General features: G+C 46.1%; 1 protein-coding gene across 3 annotated transcripts in view; it reads left to right on the top strand.

The window, feature by feature from the left end:
* The window catches only part of MAPK8IP1 (mitogen-activated protein kinase 8 interacting protein 1), a 499492-nt gene that overhangs the window by 415729 nt on the left and 60934 nt on the right, over positions 1-22829 (top strand). For all 3 annotated transcript variants that reach the window (XM_069623253.1, XM_069623252.1, XM_069623254.1), the window contains exons 8-9: positions 12317-12426; positions 13950-14069. In XM_069623253.1, coding sequence (XP_069479354.1) covers positions 12317-12426; positions 13950-14069 — 230 coding nt within the window. The remainder of the gene's footprint in view (positions 1-12316; positions 12427-13949; positions 14070-22829) is intronic.

Below are 22829 nucleotides of genomic sequence, written 5' to 3'. Positions count from 1 at the left end.
GCTAGTGTATGGCTTGCAGGTTTTGGGAGATTGAGTTTAGTCGTCAGGTTGACTTGTGGATAGATGATATAGTGACAATATATTGAGGCGGGGGAGGTACTAAGGTGGTATGTGTGACAAAATGGCTGCTGTTTTGCAGGAGTACAGTGATGAGTAGTGGCTAAAATGCTTACTCAGCCCCACATTACTGCTAAACTAGCAGTGATCCCAATCACAAAGGCGAATCACGCACAGCCCGATGGGTACCCCTCATTAGCCTCTTTTGGTAAACTGGGCCGAAGGCATGCTATACTCTCCAGGAGGGTTGTGAGCCAGTACAGAAGCAACCATGACAACCAACAAGACTGTCCAACCAAGTGTATTTAACGAAAGTATTTTTAATGAGCCTAGCAAAAATACACACAGCTAATCAAAAAAACAATACTGGCCCACCAGGGTAAAGAAAACACAGAGAAGCAGACTTTCAGAATAACAGGCACTCTGGGTTGACAGGCTGGGGAGATTTTAGGCAAACGATTTCAGGAACAAATGTCAATGTTCCAGGATATGTCTTTCAAAAAAGTAAAGAAGGGTGGTTTAACAGTCACTAGGGTCCTTGCGATGGGTATGGAGAAGGACGTTCCTCTTCCTTCGAGCCGTCTGTCTTCATATCTATGGCAGAGGACTTTGTAATAGACTGTATCCCCAACATAGTTCCAGGCAAATCCTTACATTGAAGTCCAAACCTGACTTAACTAAGGAGAGGCTCTCTTCACCCTACCCTTCTATATTGGTCAAATGCTACATTTTATTGGTCTAGAGCAAGTCTCTTGTCAAGGGTCAATCCAGGATGCTATAACCAAGAGTCCTTTGCATGGTGATGGTATATCCACAATGCCTGTGTTCAGAAAGTGGTGATGGGGAATAGGAAGTTTGGGGAGCTCCAACAAATTCAAGATGGTGAGACCCCACTATGTCCTCAAGCTCTCCTCTAAGCTACTCTAACTCTGTCTACTTAAAAAGGACTCCGGTAAACAGAACCCTGGTATGAGAGGGCCATGATAGGACTATTTTTGAAGCACCAGTTCTTGAGGTACCGCCCAGTGTCTGGGTTCCTGTTTCCTGGAAGGTGTCACCTCTCCTAGGGGGAATCGTAGAAAAAAGGTTCTCGGCTAGGTGCCAAATGGTTGTTGTGGGTATAGCCAGGCCAGTTAGCTCATATACACCAAGCTATGTCATGCATGAGCCACTGCGCACCAAGCTGACCATAATATGTCATCTAAATGCTTGTGGCTGTATGTTGCCTGACCTCAGTATGTTAAAACCAAACATGGTTTATATTTGGATATGAACATGCCACTGGGCTGCTGGTGTTGTGACAAATCTTTGGTTGTCGTCCCTTCTCTCTGAGGGGGAGCCCCTTCCCATGAGACCGGAGAGGTGAGTTTGCTACCCGATAATCCCCCATGGGGGTGGTACTCAGTGGGTGCATCTCATGGGGAGGGATCCCCCCATTGGACTACGGATGACTATCCGGGGAGAACACAGTATGACCACACTACACCACAACCTCCCTCATCCTCCTACATATACAGGGTACCCTAGTTTCCTACACTTCCATGTATTTGTGTATGGTAGATAACACAACCCCCATGAGAAACACTTAGACAAGGAAGAGTGAGGACTACCCACCTGAAGTACACTGGAAGACTGCGACAAGGAAGAATCCAACTAACCACGTAGAGATTGACCATATTAATACTGGAATGAAGACGATGCGTGGAGCCATGAGAACGCCCATCAAAACCAAAGTAAGTATTCCAGCCAGCGTAGACACTGTACGAGCACATAAAGTGAGGAGGAATTCAAAATGTTGTTCGACTCTCTGTGGAGGAACCCAGAGACAAGTAATTCCTGGTGGAGCTGTTATCGTGAGAGCCGGAAAGCAGAGGAACACGAAGACAGTGTCTGGGACACTTATCAATCTGCTGGGAAGCTCACTCACCATTCGCCAAGGTCACATGGACTGGAAAGCTAGAGTAGCCAACCTCCAGACGATCAAGGGGCGGTCTGAGGTACACACTCTGCCAGCGCGGAGCAGATGGAAAGGTGAACAAAGCCTGCAGGAATCCAACCGGAAACACGACAAAGACACACACCAACCGGAGAACGTAGGCAAGGCCCTTAAAGGTTCCAGTGTTGCCTGGATGCCGGGTGGGGCTTTGGAAAGGTTCACGAAATATAAGAGTTGGGTCTGAAACCTGTACCCAAGTGAGAAGAGCATCACAAATCCTCTTCATCGCAGTACCTGGCAGAGGGGTGAGCCAGGCAGACCAGAGCAATCGGATGAGAGAAACACAAGTGTGGGACCGACACCCAATTGTGAAGAGCATCACAAATCCTCTTCTTCAGCACAGTACCTGGTAGAGGGGTGAGCCAGACTCACCATATCACTCAGAGAGAGAAGTACGGGTCTGGGACCCACACCCACCTGAGAAGAGCATCATGAATCCTCTTCTTTGGCACAGCACCTGGCAGGAAAGTGAACCAGGTCTGCTAAAGGAAAGCAGCAGAATCGTACAGGTCTCTGGGACCCACACTTGCAGGCTAGAAAAACAAGGTAAAAGGAAGACCAGGGGAAGAGAAGTATCCCCCTGGTGGAGTAGAACTGTGAGAATACAGTACCAAGAGTTGTGAGACATTTTCTTGGTACCCCAAATTAAGGGGAAGGAAGTAATTCCTTCTGGCACTGAAAACTGCTCCAGAAAGCGTGAGGACGGCCTAGGGAAGGAAGTCAATTCCCCAGCCTTTGTGAACTATGACAAAGGGCCTGAGAAGGGCCAGGTGAAGGGAGACATTCCACATAAGTGAAACTACAAGCCAAGAGAGATCAAGGGAAGGAAGTCATACCATCTGGTCATGTGTGCCGTGAAGTAAAGCCAAGGAAGGCCCGGGGAAGGGAATCATTCCCATGGCACTGTGAAAGTACTGATAACAAGATACCCAGAGAAGGCATTCTCCAGGAACCCAATGATGGAGAAACCACTGCGCAATAAGGAGTGTTGACCTTTGAGCTAGAACCTTTACTTTTTGAGTTGGAACTGAGAACTTTACAGCATCACAAACAGGAACTTTGTTTTGTATCTTGGAAAAGAATGAGACCTGGGGAAGGGAGTCATTCTCCCAGGAGAAGTTCCCACCTGCAATTGGAGCTATAGATCATTGTCCAGAAGAAGGGAACCATTCTTCTGGACCAAGAAAATCTACTACCTCTATAGTATTAGTTACAAGTGTGAAGGACAGAAGTAGGCATTTTGACACATGACCATGGACTCTTATAATTTATTTTGGCATTCTGACCGAACTCTTGGTTCCTTATTTGAGGCAGGGAAACCCCTCTTAGAGTTAGGGAGGGATATGGGCTCATCTTTATTTGGATCAAATTAGTGTATGCCAACAAGCATGCCACCTGTGTGTCAGTCTCCTCCTTCTACACCCTTACAGGGTACACAATTAAAAAATGTGACCGCAGAGGTGCCAACGGTTAAAAAGCCACCTCCAGCTGTTGGAACTTTGTGTTACAGCGGCTGTGTCCTGGAATCCACATGTAACCTTTTCACCTGCCCTGCTGCCACATCAGGACCATCACTGGGGATATCAGGAGACTGTCCCAGCTGAGGTACATGGGATGGGTGAACAGTGTTTTTTGCACAGAGGATTATGAAAAGAGTGTATGATTAGCTGGCCTTCCTTTCAGAAACAGAATTACCTGCATCATGATAGTATTTAAAAAGCGATGTTTAGGCTTCCCATCCTTGCATGTGGCATTCTGTCGCAGTGCTCATCAAGCAAAGCATCTTAAAATGGATCTGATCCTTCTTCGGTAGCTTGTGAAAGATCAAGCTGGCTGGGAAGATGTGATCTGAGCCCTTCAAACCAACAATAAGGTAGGTGTCATGGTTCTGTGTTTGCTGTATTTTCTTCAACATGCTGGCAGTCAGAGCTTTTAAGATTCCGTGGAAGTGCATTAGTTCCACAACTGAGCACAACGCAATGTCCTCAAGCACACAACGTGAAGAGCGTGTGAAACCCATGCCAAAGCACACTTCCACTAGCTGACCGCTATATATAATGTGATATCCACCAGTAGGTCTGGAAGATTATCAGGCAAATCTCAAAAGCAGATGTACACTTATAAACCACTCGAAAACATCCACCTACCCCAAATATACAGAGAGTGCAATACCTGTGCGATGCAGGGTTTGCAAGGCCCAACGACAAAAGGAAACTGAAAATCCAACTATTCCAACCCCTGTTTGCCTGATCTCGATTGCACCCCAAGGGGAGAATTGGGAAACTGCATTGAGAACAGCTGCACTATAAAAGAACCTTCTGGAAATCCGCAACAGTTGGCAGAAACAGGCGAATAAATCTTTGCGCACTCCATGCATCACTTTTTTAAAAAATCATAACGGAATCAATGTCACCTCAGGGAACTGCAACACATTACAAAAACATGTTTTTTGACCTTTAAAAAGACTTGCAAATGGACGAGAAAAGAATGCCAATTCTCTTAGGCCCTTGCGATTTGTTATCATTATCCTGAACACTTACTGCGGGAATAATGATACAATTGAAGGCCTCAACGCCAACATTGTGTGCTCCTGTCTTACACATCACTGTCTCACATCTCACAAATGCCCACATATTTGGTGCTCTTTGCATTACTTTTTTCTTTCCGTCCACATTTCTTTCATTCCTTTTTACTATCTCTTGTTTTCTTTTTCATTTCTCGTTTCTTTCTCCCTAGTTTCCTTCGTCATACTCTTGTTCAATTTGTCGTACGTTCTTTCATTATGTCTTTCCTTTACTTCCTTCTTTCATTTTGTTAATCTTTCCTCCCTTCCTGCTTCCTTTCTCTCTTTTTTCCTTCCTGTTCTTTCATTCACGCCTTCCTTCTTTCCCCTTTTCCTTTCTGTGAAAATAGGGGATTTATAAAGCGCACCTAGTTAAGAAGTATAAGAAAAAGGGGCTCATTTTCGTTGGGGTGTAACATAAGCCTGGTTTTACACTGTTTTTTCACGCCACATTTTAATTCATTTGTATGGCGGAGAGGAGGGGCGGAACGCAACTTGCATTTCTGCGACCTCCCTTCCTCTGCGCCTTACAAATGCCGTAGCATTTGCACTGACATGTATTGTCATGGTGGGGCAAATGCTGGGAAACCCCAGACACCATAGGGATCCATTGTAAATGCTGCCTGTCATATGAGGTACTGGGGTATATTGAAAGAACCTCTCCCAGGTATTCTACTCCAGCAAAGATAACATTATCAGGTGCACTCCTCTGTGTGCACACAGACCCAATGGGTTTATTCTATCGTAGTGGAAGCTGACTCACAGATACATTTATAAGCGGGGAATTTTGTTGATACTAAATCCTGGTCAATGATTTAATTTTCAGGCGTTGCTCGTGCAGCATTTTGCTCCTGGGTAAACTGCAGCACACGCCTCCCTGGTCAGTGCTTTTTTGTCTTATTTAACACAGCAATGCCACAGATAACGAGTACTTCTGTGTCTATAGCTGGTTCAATGCCAGGTCTGTCACTGCTCTTGACACTCTCCTTCCTGAGGGCTACAAAATCCTCTCCGATCCCAGACCCAAGAGGCCTGAGGGTGGAGGGTCCCTGATCTTCCCCCTTTGGGTCCCTGCCTCCATCATTCCTACTCCATCCTACTCCTCTTTTGAATGCCTCGTTTGTAGGAAAGGGTTCTCCTCCTCTTTCTCACCCTTGCCACTATCTACAGTACCCCTGGCCCTATCTCCCACTTCCTCTCTGAATGGACCTACCTTGCCTCATCTCTTTCAACCTCTTCTTCCAAACTCCTCCTTCGAGGTGATTTCAACATCCACCTCGACTCCCCTGAGTAATACGCCACTCAGTTCCAGGTCCTCTGTGACTCCCTCTCCCTCACCTTCTGGCCCGACTCACTATACTGGCCACACTCTTGATACCCTCATCTTTGGTGACATCCCTATCTCTAATCCAATTACCAGCCCCCTCCCTGGTCTGACAACTCTTTCCTTTCCCCCTTTCTGGGGCCCCTTGGCCCTCTTTCCGAGCCACCCCCTGCACTGCCAGCCTCCTTCACCATCATTCAACCAATGAAACGAGTGTCAGTTGCTGCTTTGCCTCCATCTTCATCCACGATCTCAGGATTGCAATTATATCGATCGTATTGCGATGGCGGAGTACAGCTCCCCCAACTGGAAATATATTACCTGGCTGCCCAGCTACGCTGGGTAACAATGTGGTTGTCAGATGAAATCACCCCTGAAAATGCCCTCTTACAAGCGGCAGTGAAACCAGCTAGGCTTAAGGAAATTCTGTGGGTCTCTAGACACTGTATGGACTCTTATAGCTTAATAGTGGAATTGGGTTGGCAGATTTGGGCCACAATGCTGAAAACAGTTCGCTCACCACACCCCACCCATACTCGCAATGTTCCCATCATAGCAGATGTTTGTACTAAGTTGAAAGAAATGAGGGTGGCTAGACACTGGAAAATATTTGCTATTTCCACTTGGGGGACATGTTTGACAACAGGAGGTTCCGGGACCTGAACAGTTTGACACAGAATGAAGGTAGATAAAATATATGATGGTCGAGAGGGCGGCCAGATGAAAAAGGGGGGATGGCCTGCTGAGCCAGAGGAGATTGTGCTTTTAACTCTATTATATTGTCTAGAAGATGATTGGAGACTGATGTCTTGGATTTAGAGATGCTTGTTGGAAATGGTCAGCATAAGAAATGTGCAATTGAAAAGCAAATGGGAAGCAGGACTGCAGATTATGAGGTACAGTGGGACCAGGCCTTGATCTTTGTCAAAAATGTGTCTTGAACGCACGGTTCTGTCTTATTCAACTTAATGTATTGCATTGTACATACATAACTCCCAGCAGAGTGGCTAAATTCAATGCATATGTGACTCCAACCTGCCCCAGGTGTAGCAGTGAGGGGACGATCCGATGCATATGCTCTGGAAATGCAACTGTGTGCAGAAATTCTGGTTTAGTATAGAGCAGGCATGTAATAAAAGCTGGAATCGCTAGGTTTGAATGGAAGCCATTAGAGAGTCTTTTGGGAATGTATGCAAGACCAAGTAACTATAGACGTGTAACTAAGTTCATGGACCTAGCGTGTGTATTGGCAAAGAGACGTCTAGCTATGTCATGGAAAGGCAGGCACGGCCCCCAATACAAACAGTGGCACAAAGAATTTGAACGTTGGTGTCTGGCTGAAAGGAGAGCATTGGCTGGGGCTGCGAGAGAGAGGGAGGCAGAGCTGGCTGACACGTTTGAAGCTTGGAAAAGTCTTAATGTAGCAATGTTCCACCCCTCCGATGATAAATCACCTTGAGGGGATAGATGTATAAAAGCAATGACAACAAAAATGGAAATGACTCTGCAGATGTCCAGCACTGTCACAATTGCACAATGCTCGGAAAGTTCCCTAAGTGCCTGATTGTATTGCACTTGCCTCTCCCCCAGGCCTGCAAACATACTGGTGGAAAACGATTACCTGGGCTCCTTCTGTGTTTGTTTTTGTTTTGTTCTCCCCTTTATTGTGGTTAAACTGTTCAACAACCGGTTATGTACATGTAATATAATGTGATGATACAACATAATAATTACGTTGTACTAAGAAGTGGATGCCATCACTAAACATCCTAGTTGTGCTGATGTAATGATATTTCTTAAGCAATCTAATGAATAAAACACATTTAAAAATAAATTCATCCCCCATCTCACCCCCGCTACAGACTCTCCCTCTGACTCGGCCCTTGCTAATCTGCATCTTGCCATCTCCAACAGTCTCAACATCCTTACCCCTGCCATGGGGATCCATCTAAAACCTGCCACCAAGAACAGCTGGTATGACTCTGTTCTAGCTTCTCTGAAACGCAAGTGCAGAGTTGCTGAACGGAAGTGGCAGACCTTGGGCTCATCTTCTGACAAACTGGCCTGTCGCCTGCTCCAAAGGCAGTAGCGTGCCTCTGTCCGCTCAAAAAATCAGGCCCACATCAAAGCCTGTATCACTGGAGCCTCCAGCAACATGACCACATTTTTCAAAATCTGCAAGGAACTTGCCGATCCACTTGCAGTCTCCACTTCTTTCCTTCCTTCCCAGATCCTCTGTACTGCATTGGCCTCCCATTTCCAATCCAAAACTCAGAACATCCTGTCCACACTCTCCACCACTCCCATCTCCTCTCCTACTCCTACTCCCCTGTCTCCCTTGGGCCCCTCCCCCCTGCCCCTTCACTCCTCTCCATGCTGCATGTTTCCTCAGAACAAGGTCTCTTAAGTGCTCTGCTGTATGAAGGCCTCCTCCAAACAGGTGCTACCCTCCTCCTCCAGAACCATTAAAGACAATGTCTCCTCTCTCTCCGGCCCTTGCAGACCTCTGTAACCACTCCTTCACCTCTGGCTCTTTCCCCCATCCCTACATCCCTCAAGCACTCCCTTGTGCACCTTCTCTTAAAAAAGCCATCTACTAACCCCCTCCGGACCAGCTAACTATTGCCCCATCTCTATTACCCCCTTCCTGGGTAAACTCTTGGAAATGTTGGCCCTCCCCCAACTGACCCTCCACACTGATCTTGTTGGGTGCCTTCATGACCACCAATCTGGATTCCGAGCATCCAGAGGCATGAAAACTGCTCTCCTGAATACCTGTGAAACCATGCTCGCAAATCTCGACTCCACTCTCCTGCCGTTTTCATTCTCCTCGATCTTTCCTCTGCCTTTGACACAGTCAACCATGCCATCCTCTTAAAACGACTCTGTGACACCGTCAGCATCACTGACCGGGCACTGCACTGGCTGACATCTTTTCTCACTAACCTCTCTTCCCACTTGCAATTGGGCCCTTTCTCTTCCTTCACCACCTTCTCTACCTGTGGTGCCCCCCAGGGTTCTATCCTTTTGCCCTGGTTCTTCAATATCTATCTTACCCCTCTTGCTCATCTGATCTCCTCCTGCTATTCTCATTTCCAGTTTTATGCCAATGACACAGAGCTTTCCTTCAAACTTCCCTCTACTTCCCCCTCTTCCTCCTCTCTCATCCCTGATTGGCTGTCCGTCATTAAGGCATGGCGCTCAGCGAATGATCTCTCTCTCAATGCCAGCAAGACGGACATACTCCTCATCGGGATACCTGTGCCCTCTTTTCCTCCTACCCTCTGGCCAACCTCCTTGGGTCCTCTATCCCCGCCATCCTGTGAGGCCAAAAACATTGGGTCATCTTCCACTCTGCTCTCTCCTTCACCGCTCACATCATGGACCTTACCAAAATGCCCCACTTCCAACGCCACCTCCTCAGAGGCACTCTTCCTTTTCTCACCTTCCCCCAGAAGCTCAATGTCTCCAAAGTTCTGGTCCTTTCCTGGCTTGACTATTGCAACAGCCTCTTTCTCAACCTCCCTCTCTCCTCTCTTCGCCTCCTCCAGCTAATCCAGAACAAGGCTGCAAGACTTATCCTTGGCCTCAAGCCCAGGAACCGTATCTCCCCAGCCGTAAAATCTCTCCACTGGCTCCCTGTGGCTGCAAGGATCAAATTCAAGACCCTCTGCATCATCCATAAGACCTTCTAGGGCTTGGGGTCACATTATCTGTAACTTTCCCTCCCTAAATACTCCCCTGCTAGAGCCCTACACTCCTCTAATTCCAATTCTCTGGCTGTTAAAAGTTTATCTAAGCCGAGATTGGGGGAATGATCTCTCTCGGCGGCTGGTGCCTCCCTTTGGAACAGATTTGAGCCGGATCGCATTAAGTTCCGGAAACTGCTCAAAACTCTGCTCTTCTCTACCTCGGTTCCTCTTCCCCTTCCTTGCTAATCACCCTACTGCCACTGTGACCGGTGGCCTGATCCTCATGAACCCCACAGGCTCTCAGGCTCTTCCTCCGAATCATCACCAGCACCCCCAGCCCACTGTATTGCCCTGCTGGCCCTTAACTGGTGGTTCCATATTCCACCCTTGAGAGCTGCCTGTAATAGCACTTAGCCAGAAGGTCTCCTCCTGGCTCCCCTTAGCACTTCCCTCATGGGCCCTCGTCCAGCACTTGTCCGCTCCTCTGGCCCCCCTCTTCATCCCCCTCCCCAGCACTTCTCTTCAATGCACTTGCACGACCGAATGCCACAAGGCCTAGTAGGACCACAACTGTACATATATTGTTGTTGCTTTTTGTTTCCTGCCCCTGTTATTATCTCACCTGTTCCCTTCCCATTGAGCCTTGTGGGCTTTGAAACACAATTCTCTTATATAAAGCACCTAACAAATGACAGATAAATAAATAGATGTTTCGTACACTAGCTGTAGCCTGCGTTAGAGATTTCAGTTATCCTGTTACAAGTACTGCATTATGTGTGTTTTACATATAGACCCCACGTCGAATATGGAAAATGACATCCCCCATATGTATTTATTTATTGAATTTATAAAGCGTGCATGCAACCCAGAGGCATTGACGCGCTGTTACAGGTACATGTCAGGTAGGCTTGCTTAGTCATACAGTAAGGTTTTGGTGGAAAGACAATGAATAGGTAAAGATTACATTGGTTACATGGAGACAAAGGGCCTCGTTACGACCCTGGCGGAAGACCATGGTGCTATTAGCACCATGGTCCATGCCGGTAAGTTACCGACTCCGCCATGGAGAAAGGGGGAATTACCACCCCATTACAAGGTTGGCGGGGCGGTAATTCCTCCTTCCTCCATGGCCCTTCCCCGTTCCCATTTTTGCCCCATAGGGCTCATTGGGAATGGGGAAGGCTGCAATTTGCGGCACCGTAATTAGCACCAAGGTCCCTTTGCGGGTCCCTACTTTAACGGCTGGTCTACACCAGCCGTTAAGGTCGGGTCCCGCAAAGGGACCTCGTAATTAGGCGCTAATAGGTTAACGGCGCCGCAGCCTTTTACGGCGCCGTTAACCCATTAGCGCCTGGGTCGTAATGAGGCCCAAAGTATTCTCATACATATTGGTCGTACTGTACATACTGAAGGTAAAGGTGTGGAAGAAACTGACTTGAAGGTAAGAGTGGGGTGGTTAGGGGAAGAGCTGGTTTTTGAGGGCTATCTGAAAGATCCAGTAGGATTTCTCAGCCCTCGAGGAAGTGGAGAGGTAATTCCAGAGTTTAGCAGCATGGTAGGCGAAGCTGGAGCCTCCAGCTTTACATCTTCTCACTTTAGGAACAAGAAGTCTGTCCACTTAGGGGGTCCTAGTTGCTCTAGAGGAATGGGCTTTGGTGATTCTTTGTGTGAGGTACGGGGGTGCTGTATTGGAGAGGCACTTATGGGCAATGGATAATATTTGAAATGTGATCCATTCCTGGATGCGCAACCAGTGAGCTTCCCTTCTGGCTTTTGGAAATGTGTGATCGTGGACAAATCATGCCTCCCTCTGTGCCCTGGTTCTTATGTCTGGGTGGAATGAGAGCGCCTGGAAACACGGGTGCTAGACGCATCTGAGAAATCTGGAGGTTGCTTGCCATCACTTCCCTTGATGTCACTTGGGGGCGGTGTCAAATTACATCACTTTGTGATGTCATGAAGGATCAACGGTCATGTAATGTCACTTCCTCTGCTCCTGGGTTTTTGGTGAAATGATGTCCCTGCCACGACCCACCTCGGCCCCCCTATCTACCTACCTCGCACCCACTGACACCCCTGGCCTACCCCACTATCAATCTCCACAACTGAAATAAACGTCTGTCAGGCTCAATTCGGGTGTTAAATCATTATTTTTCTCTACTTCTCCCTGACTGTGGCCGGTGGTGGTTTTCAGTGTTCATTGCGAAGTGGTAAAGAACATCGAAAACGGACCACTTTCTTCCGAATGCAGAAAGTGAGAGTCCATCATGGCTCAGGTAAGTGTGTGTAATCTTTTGTGTGGAACCTGCATTATCACCTGCGTCTTGGTGGGGGACATTGTGCCCGAGCCCTTAACTCGGGCTGGCCGTTACCAATAGGGACAACCCAGGCTTTTATCATCTAAATTAGGTTAGAGCGGGCTGAATGGTTCACAAGTTGTGACCGTAATGTGCTTAAATTGTGAAACAGGCTACGTCAAAAACAAGGGAGCATTTTCTATAGTTTTACTGTTTTGTAAGCCCAGGTTCACCTTTAAAAAAAATGTTTTAGAATAATTCTGATCTTCATAGAACAATTAAATAATGTAAACAATCTCTGGGTTACGTTGGCGTGATGGACAGAGAGTTCTGTCATCATTGCACCCACCTTACAAATCGCTTACTTGGATCACCACTCTCTTTCAGCGTCTGTCAAGAACAGTGACTGGGTGGAAAGGTTTTGTGTGAAGTTTCTGGGTTCTGTGCAAGTTCCATACCACAAGGGGAATGACGTGATGTGTGCAGCCATGCAGAAGGTACGTGAATAAGGAATGGGACATTTCTCATTACTTTGCACCTGCAAACGAATCTATGTGACCACTGCGACTTTTAAATGCCAAAGCACGTTTTCGTGTCGTCCAATTGGGGGGAGACGCCGGCAGCACCCCATACTCACCCTACATTATATATTACTCTAACCCCCCTCCCTACACATAATTGCGGCAAAAACCACAAAAAAAACGACAAAAAAATCTACATGTTCGGATTCAGCATTTTCAGGTGCTTGTATGATCCCCTGCAAACATGCTTCTGTGTTTCCAGTGCCATGGAGACAGCCCCCATCTAACATTAGCTCTGACACCATGAATAGTGTAGAATGCTGAAGTACATGCAACTAGGGACATGCGGACCTGCCTGTCCATTCCCTCAGCCATTACACTGGCGATGAAGTGAACTCCTGCCCGTCTCCCAATGTCAGGTGGGCTCCTTGCCTACACCTGACCTGCATTGTAGCATTAGAATATTCGCTCCCCTGTGCTGTCCTACACTGTGTGCATTAGGACAGCGTTTCCCCTGTCTGTCCTGAAGTGCCTATATAATAGCAGCACCTACTCTAGTCATCTAGTGCCTCCATTGGGGCAGCCATATTCATGTCCCTCAGTGGTGGCACTAGGGTAGCATCTCCATGCCCTGTCTTGCACCAGCATCCTTTAAAAACCTTCCTGTGCTCTCGGCATTAGTATAGCACGCACCATGTACTACCTTATAGTATCCGTTTTAGGACAACACCCCTTTTCCTGCCCCGTCCATGTTTACGTTGGGACAGCACCTGCCTCCTACCCTATGTAACGATAGCACCACCCTCGGTCCAGTAATGTGTACATTACCCTGACACCTTCCCTAGCCCTGCCCTGCAATGTCTTCTTTAGCCTAGCACCTCTAGTCTTGCCCGGCTTATTCTTCACTGGGACAAGAACGTCCTTCAACATTAGGACACAAACTTTCCTACCCCTGATATTTGCAGTATTTGCATTAGGACAACATTTATTATGTATGCCCTGTTGTGGTATATGAATGAAGACATCACTTGCCCTGTGTATCTGCCTTAGAGGTACAACACGACCTTTAGTCCTGCCTTGGAATATCAGCAGGGAAATGGTAGCCCCAGCCTCCTGTCATGCACCATGACTTCCTCCAGTTCAGCACTGCACTGGGAGCCTTAGGACAGCACTTACTATATCGTACCACACACCTCCCCCATATCCATCTCCCCCATTGCCAATTGTACGAGCACAGCATGTTCCCTAGTCCTGCTCGGAAATGTCTCACCGCCACATGCCCTGTCATGTAGGGCATTGCATTGGAAATAGTGGAACATAAGCCATCCCTTAATGCTATACCCCACCCTCCCCATCACAGAATCATCCAGTCTGGGCCCATGAAGACTGCACTCTGCACATGGAAGCCTGTACCCAGAGGTGTGCCTAACCTTCAATGCGGCTAAACTCTAGGATTCCTGTTGTGCTTAAAGACTAGCCAGTTTGCTTGTGCTTTTTAGGTCGCCAACTCCCGGAGGTTGACGGTACATTTCAACCCCCCATCCAGCTGTATCCTGGAAATCAGCATGCGTGGAGTGAAGATTGTGGTCACATCGGATGATTCCAGGGACCAGTCCAAGGTAAGAAGATGCTTCCACCTGAATACAATGAACTTGTGACTCGTAGCTGCTCATCAGTTGCACACTTGCATTCTTCGCTCCCTGGCAGGGAGAGATTCAGATCAATATCACCCACTTAAGTCTACGCTTAGGCCTCAGTGGAGTCATTGCAGATTGGCATTTTTCCTGATAATTCTGCCCTGTTCACCGGGAAGGAGCCTGTCCGGTGACAAAGCAACATGAATAGTCTTTTGTTCAACAATTAACAATTCCACCCCATGCTTGGCGATTATTAAAAGTGCTAGGCTATTATGCAAGTCTATGCAAAAAGGACGAGCATACTCGTCCTTGGCACTTAAGAGGTTAAAGGAAATAATTATAAACCAAGAGACAGATTGGTCGCTAGGAAAATATGGGGATTCCTTGACTTACCACTGTCTGGACAGTTGTTTTGCCTGAACAGAGGATCACACATCCCAGAAACACTTGTACATATAACCCACCAATCCAGGAGATGGGACATTGCCCAGAGGAAACGCGCCCCTTGCACATCGCGTGCTGCACCATTGAGAAAGGAGGTCCCGGGATAGATTATTTCTAGAAGTAGCCACATCGCAAGTGATTCACTGACGCATGCAGAGGCGTAGCCAGGATTGTCTAACAAGTGCGGTCTGAAGCTAATGTAGCTGGGCCCCCCACAGTGACATTACCATATGTAAATGCCCACACAGTGCTGCTCACTGGGCATTTACAGATTTGGGGTGGGCCTTGCCTGCTTAGTCCCTATTTATGTATTTATTGGGTATTCATAATGCGCCTGTACAGCAAAGGTGTACCCTACCCTGTCTACGCCTCTGGACGCATGTTGTGAAAGGAACTTTAACAAGTGTTCTGGCCAAAGTATTCGCAGTGTTTCTGTCACAGGTTTCGCTAGTGGTTTGCGACCTATGTTGTATAAAAGGCACTGGCAAGATTTCTACAGATGGTCTGGTATGGGCTCCGATATCATTCACTCATTAGGGATAATTAACCCGGTCCGTGTCAATGAATTCTTCAATGATAAAGGTATGCACCACTACAGGAACTGTGGGTTTCAAAATGCCAGTGCACAGGATGCAAAGTACCAATTGCATCCAATGAAGCAGTAGCAATGTCCACCTTCACCCAAAAAGGGAGAACTAGTAAATGAAACCCATTTCACCCATGCAGGTAGCTTTATTTTGAAAATGAACGTACAATGTTTAAGCACATTTGACTGATCAGAGATACAGAAACCAATCCGATCAATAGCAGTGCGTGCAGCACCATGCAAATAATTCTAAGATCTGATTAAATATTTGTGTTAATCCATCAACTGTGGATGGTTCCCAAGGATCAATGCAGACAAAAGATAGAAAATCTAAGCACAAAATGTTTTGGGTAGAAATGTAAAAATGGAGCTAGGGAGCAAATGCGTAAGAGAAAGCTCCCTTAATGAGTTTAATTTTCTCTTAACAATGGGGCTTCTTTCCAATGATCTAGACAATGAGAATTGAATAAAAGGGTCAATTATCACACGGACAAAAGTACCATTTGAGTGTCTGGGCTTCCAATTATACCCATGTATTTTAGACCAGTGCCTTGTTGGCGGTCCCCTGTTGAAACTAGTGTCCTCTTCTGCTGGCTGTAGTGGTGTCCCGCCACTATAGGGGTGGGGAGAAGGGGGTGCCGACCCCTGCCTGGGCGGCGGCAGGCTTCCACCTCGCCTGAGTGTAAGGCAGGACAGTCTCCCGTGTCCTTTATTTTCGTGGGGGACTGTGCCGCCGGCTCTCATTATTACACCAGCAGTGTAGACATGCTGCCTGACAGGAGAGGATAACTCTCCTGTCAGTCAGCTTGTTTAGGTTGCAGAGTCCCACAACGTGAACATGCTGACTGACAGGAGAGGCATCCTATCCTGTCAGGCAGCGTGTCTACATCCCTAGAGGAGTGGAGGGTCATCCAGTCCTACCTGTGGCTGCGCGGCTGCGTGTGGATGCATGCAAGCAGTTAAAGTTGTGTATTTTTTTAATTTAATGTGTATGTATGCATGCATGCGTGGATTGTATGCATGCATGTATGTATTTATTGTTTGTTGTGTGTGAATGGTGTGTGAATGTGCGGGTCAAAGTGGTTCTGAGTGTTCCGTGTGCGTGCGTGTGTGCGTCAGCCTCCACCCCACCACTAAATGTAACTCAGCAAGGGCACCTACATTTAGGGGTGGGGGCTGCTTTGGGCAATGCATTTCTCACGCTTTACCCTGGATGCACACACTACCATGCATTCAGGCTAAAGCAAAAATGGTAAGTTAAGGTGTATTACGTGGCTAGACTGCATTGAATGTAGGCCAGTCTATCCATGTAATAACACTTGCCTTTGCTTTACACTTAATGCACAATTACTGTCCAATAAGAGTAAAGCAAACATGATTTGGCAAGACTGGCCTATTTTCAGGGCTGGCCTTAGGGGTAAGGGACCTGGGCAGTCACCCAGGACGCCAAACTAACATAATTTACATAGGGCGCCATATCCACGGCAACGCCAGCATGAAGGAGCCTTTAAAAAGCTCCTTTGTACTGGCGCGGCAACAGCTGTGGCGTCGTATATAAAATAAAAGTCCTCCCATGCTGGCGCTCCAGTGCTGTCCTATGTAGGTGAAAAGCCTCCCACCCCCTTGGGAGAAGCTTTTCATTTATTTTGGGCACCGTGCCTGCATGGCATGGGGGGAGGGGCAGCATTTTTATTACAAAGGATGCTGCTGTCACCTCCTCTCGGGGAGCCCTCCTCTAGGGTGCCTCCGCCATGCGAGCTGGCATGGCGGAGGCACCCTATTTAAATGAAAAGTGGCACACTCTCATGGTGGCGCTGGGTGCTCCAGCACAGGGACGGGTAGCTTTTCATTTGAATATTTGAATAGGATGCAACTGCCATGCTAGCACGGAACAGCCTTTGAAAGGCTTTCCTGAGCTGGCGCAGTGGTGGCGCCTTATTTAAGTGAACAGCTCTCCGCTCCGTTGCTGGAGCGGGAGGATTTTCACTGAAATAAGGAGCGGTTGCCCAAAAATAAAATACTCTGGGCTTCCCCTTCTCATTGGGATAGGTGAAGCCCAGGGCCGAGGGTCGTGGCTAAACCTGGCATTTTTATTAAAAACAAATAGCAGTTTGGGAACATTTTGTACCCAAAATGTTCTTTGCTTTTATGCAAAATGCATGTTTTAAATTTAAAATTGTGTGTATTCTTGACTGTTAAGAATGGCAACAATTTTAAATGTGAAACATGTCTGTGATAGTGATTCAGCAAGAGATCCTTTCGAGTTAGTAATGGAAGTTGGACTCTGCTGTTTTCTGTTTTCATTGGTCACAATACTCGTCCTAACAAAAAAAAAGTCTTTAAATTGCAAGGCATATATACCGATTTGGACAACTTTTGAACAGGATGTGAGGCGGGTTGTTTCTGCATTCAGTCTCATGTCAAGTCTTCTGAAACAGATCTGGGAGTTTCCTGGGTGATCCCTGGCCCTCAGGACAGAAAATCTTCCTGTGCTGGTGCTGGGAGGTTTCCTTTTTACATAGGGCACCTCCCTGAGCTGGCACGGAAGTGGAGCCAGCCTCAATTTATTTTTGACGGGTGGCTGGAGGACAGTTTTGAAAGCTGTTCATTATAGCGGTAGGGTACATATATCGCCTTGGTGAGCTTTTGTCGGCTGCAACTGTATCTTTGCTGCTGCTGCTATCGTAATGAATGTTTAAATGTAAATAGTCTTCTCTCCCAGGTGATAAATCTGACAGGATCCTGGTAGCCCCACTTTCTGATCGAAAACCAGGGCTTAGCACTCAGACATCAAGCAGAGTGCTGCCTTCTTCCTGCAACCTCCTCAAAGTGTGAGGCTTGAACCCTCCCAAAGCAGGAGCCGGTCATTAAGTGAAAAGCCACCAGCTGCCCTGCTGACTCCGGGGGCACCAAACTTTGCTTTACCCTTGATGCACAGCTACTTTGCATCTTAACTGTGCATCAAGGGTAACACAAACATGACAAATCTTGTCACTGGCCCACATCCAATGTAGGCCAGTCTCCTCAGTTGGATATACTTTCTTTCTTTGGCAGGGCATTTATTTACTGACTGTGAGTCCGTATATGGTAATACTCACATATTGGTTCAGCATGCATGAACATATTTGATATTCTAGCATAAGTTGTTTGCAAAGGCATTATTTAAAACATTTTTTCGGGGGCAGAACACGCCCCCCAGCCGGACCTGCTCGGAACCCATGAGCGATACACACATTGCTAGAAAGAGCAAAATAACCTGTTGCTTCTGTTTAATCAAATTGTTGCTAAAATGTATGCACTTGAAACCTTTTGGTTAAGTTATTTCTCAAAATTACAAAATCTGCATTTTAGTTGAAATAATCACCTGTTATTGCACTGCAAATGCATTTTTAATAAGCAATTACCTTGGTGTGCAGTGCTTTAAGTGGGATATTAAATCAATGGGGGTTGTCTCTGGAAAGGGGTGGGGTGGCCATATTATGCTGGGCATGAGCCAAAAGGTTGGGCAGGTGACTTAGGCAAGGGCCACTTATCCCAATTCAGCCATATAACATGAGGCCCACTAAACATATACTTTGAGCCGCCCAGCATAGCCTCAGGTGGTTTTGTTTGCATCCAGTCTGCATACAGTAAATAAACCCCTCTGTCGCTCAGTTTCCAAATAAACTGCTGTCTGTATATAGATCCCTTTCTGACACTGGATATAAGCAATTAAATCAGGAGTAAATCATTCTATAAATAAATGACCCAGGTCCAGTTTGCATAATAGCTCTTAAGTGCTTACTTATTTAGGGTTTAACTCCCCTGATGTCTGCTTGCCCCATATTAACCCCCTGCAAGGAAGGGCTTATAGTATGCACATTTTGTCCTAGGGTGGCACCTGTCCTCTCAGACTAAAGTCTCTGTAACTTTAAATGTGTTTTTTTCTGGCCAGAGAAAGACCTCAAGGTGTTAATTTATCCCCCTACATCTTCAGGAGAGCACGTGTGAGAAAATGGATGAGAAAATATAGCACCAATGTAAACTGGTGGGTGCTTTGCATAAAATGATTGAGCAGTTTGGGAGTATAAGAACAAACACACATTTTTCTACATGGCAAATGTGGGACAGTGATCCAAGCCTGCAACCCTTCCGAGCACATAATGCACAATGTCCTTTCTACTTGCATGATAACACCTTACCAGTGAAGTGGTGGTGAACTACAGCTCATGTGTATATACATTTGAATCGAGTGTTGCTATGAGAGTCAGGTGCTGGTTGACCTGCTTTAGCTTCCCTGCATGCATTTCTTTCACAGCTTCACTGCAGTGCACCCACAGGCTCGAATCCCACTGTGTGCCGCTTGTGGCAATTGGAGGGATTCCTGTCTCAAGGACAGTTTTAGAGAGTGACGCGGCTCTGCCCCAGTCCGCTAAATGTCCTGTTATGCTAATGTCCGAGAAAACTGAATTCAAATATGAATTAATTAGCGTCATGAAGGCGTCCTGTAGTGCAGAGGCAGTCTCTGAACCCAGCACCGATGACTACCATGCTCAGAAGAGCTTGAAACGTATACATGATCTGTTAGTTCTTTACAGCACATTTCTGTTAGTGTAAATATATTTTCTTTCAAAAAAATTACTAAATGCGCTGGCAACATAAACTTTAAATTCGTTTTCAATATTACACAATCTGTATTGGCATTTGTATTAAAAGATATGAACACACAAAATATTAATCTGTGAACATGCTTTTTGAATCATTTAATTATCTTAGTATCTAAATGTCTGTGACATTTGAATACCAATATGGTGCTTTGGAGAGATACCGCTTACACTATGTTGCTAAGCTCAGCCCCCTGGTGGCCATCATGGAATGGGGATGTCTCCTATTATGAGTTGAGACATGAATCACCTGAATAAGAGATGGCCATGATAGCTTGGGTAGGACTTCAAGTGGAGTGGAGACTGGATGCAGGAGTTAGAGCAATTGAATGTAGCACATAAGGAAAGGGAGCAATGGGGGAGTATGGGCACTTACAGGCAAAGTCCTTCAGCATAGGAACAAAACAACACTTTAAAGCAACATTCAGCAAAACCCCTACCAGCTGTAAGGGTGTTGGAGATTCTGTCCTGTGAGAAGTGAGGGACTTTGAAGACTCACTAGGGGTCCTTAATAATCAGAAGGTGGTCAGCAAATTCTACAGACAGGGGTTCCCCTTTTGGGGTCTCTTGGGTAGATTTCTCTGTTAAGGATTCCAATCGGGCGTCACACACCAGCCCAGGACTCTTGCCACTGGCTTAGGATGTAGCGCACAATTAAAACACTCTTACTTTATTTCCTAAGAATTCAGATTGAGATGGCACCCAACCCATCTCACACCCCCTTTTACAAATACCCTGGGTCACAATGGACCATGAACCAGAGTGGTGGGTGGTAATACAATATTTATTTATTTTAAATTCAAATAAAATCACACACATGTAATATTGGGCTGCAATCACCAATGGGGTGATAAGTACAAGGTAAATTGATGAAATACACTTAGTTTTACCTTCTAATATAACATACACAAAGCACAAATGAATGAGAGCAACATTACTGTTCGGGTAGATAGCACCCCAGTTAAAATTTCCCCCACCAATACTCCCTCAAACCTCTATTACCCCGAATTGTGTGTGAGTAGCAAGAAGTAGCAAGGAGCCAGGTATCGTAGGCAATAAACAGAATTAAAATCCCACCTTCCCCCACGAAATGAGAGGCAAAATTGGATTAAAAACCCTTTGCAATTGATCAAAATAGCACTCGGAATTGTAGATTAAATATGGAATATCTGGATGTGCAGGAGCTGGAAAATTCAGAAGAGTGTCTTTTGTCTCTGTGAGCCTCTACCTTTATAAGGTGGGTGACATCACAGGATTTACTATGGGGGCAGACCTTTGGCTTGACATGCCTCTAACAACTGGATTGGTCTGGGGTTACTGTTACCGCCTTCCTGCCAGCTAGTTGGACTTCAGGGACATGCCATCAGTTTTATGGGGTGTGCTTACAAGGCCCATGGCCCTCCCACAGTTCTTTTTGCCAAAATCAGTTATGACATAAATTGCACATTTTTACAGTTACAGCACTTTTGAAAATCACATGGGCAGATTCCAGATTTTACACTGAACATGTCATTCCATTTCTGACATTTGTACGATCTCGTTTGGCCGTGCTAATAATCTTTCACTATTTCTAGTGGCAACCGCTTCACCTAAAATTCTACAATTTTAGATGTGTACCTATTATCACAAAGCATGTTTGCATTACATTTCAAAGTTATACCATGTATACTTTACCCACGATTTACATTGTTCTGCCATTTGCGTCCCCCCACATGCTAGGGAAAGCTGCAATGTCTTGTTTTAATGCTGCCAAAATTGTATTTAAACTGTTAAACTGTCGTATTACTGCATTTTCAGGTTGCAGACATAAGTCTTAAAGTTCATTTATTCAGAACAGGCTTTTGCCCCAAATGGGCCAGCATTGTCTTCCAAATAAGAGCATACTTCCCAACCCCCAGCTAAATGTCAGGCTTTAGCCAGCCTGAATCTAATGATGCTCTGGAGTGGCCTTTGAAGCTCCCCAGTTTGAGTTGAGGGGAGGTGCTGCTAAAAAGTCACACCTATGTGTACCAGAAATCCATTGTACCAGGCTAGAGCACTGCCACAGAATCTGACGAGGATACAAGATCCACCAACCTTGCCTATTGATATGCCCCGGTGGCTGGTCCACTTGAAGGGAGACAGGTCCCGTTCCCAGAAAGCAAAGTCCTTTGAAGCCAGGCCAGGAAAAAACCTGTTCTGTGCCTTCAGAAAATTCATTTTTTTTTCTTTCTGAACCAGAAAGCAAAACTGTTGGAATTAAATATCCTACATATGTTTCAAAACCAATCCCCCTCACCTTTCTATGCACGGACAGGGCCTTAATTCAACAATTTAATTTTAAGCAGACATTTCCTTGGTTGTAAAAAGCACAATTTTACACATGGTTAATTTTCCTTTGCTGTCACTTCACAATGCGGTTTTCTCTTACATCTAGATTCTAAAATGTTTTGTAGCTGTTGTCAATTTCTCATACACAGAAATCTGTTCAAGGCAAAGATCCACTGAAACTGATATAAGCACAGAGAGACAGGGCTTCTTGTGAAGAGTTTAGCTGTGATATATTGTTGCAAAAAGTCAAGCGTTTTTCCATGCAGCTTGGAGTGAAGTTCTTTGTTATTTCACAGATCTTGCCTGACACAGCCTGTCATTCAGTGAGAAATGCCCCCTTTTGTTGTAGCACAACCTGAATATGGATGGACATAGCTGGGTCTCACTGGAACAGATCTGTGTACTGTTGAAATGGTGGAAAAGAGCATCAGGGTGCAGTCATTTTAAATGCAAAATATTTCCTTTTTCAATGAGAAATTCCGAGCTAGCAGCATAGCAGCGTTGCTTTTCAATTCTTTTCTTTGGTGCATATAAGGAAAACAATGGCAGCCTTTCCCGGGTGTTTCATGTTCCATCTCGCCCCATATGTGCAAAGACAGCACAGCCACTTTTACGGTGACTGTAAAATACAGTTTTGGTGCAATGCAATGGTGCTCAACAGAGCCAGCACAGCCATTCTGCTGGTACTGCTGAAAAATGCAGTTTGGTGATGTAGGGGAGTTCTGCTGGGCGGATAAATGTACCCCACATGTCTGGATC

The sequence above is a fragment of the Ambystoma mexicanum genome, chromosome 11 (genome assembly GCF_040938575.1).
Source record: "Ambystoma mexicanum isolate Mex_15411 chromosome 11, UKY_AmexF1_1, whole genome shotgun sequence".
Classification (NCBI taxonomy): domain Eukaryota; kingdom Metazoa; phylum Chordata; class Amphibia; order Caudata; family Ambystomatidae; genus Ambystoma; species Ambystoma mexicanum.
This window is presented reverse-complemented; position numbering and strand designations above follow the sequence as displayed.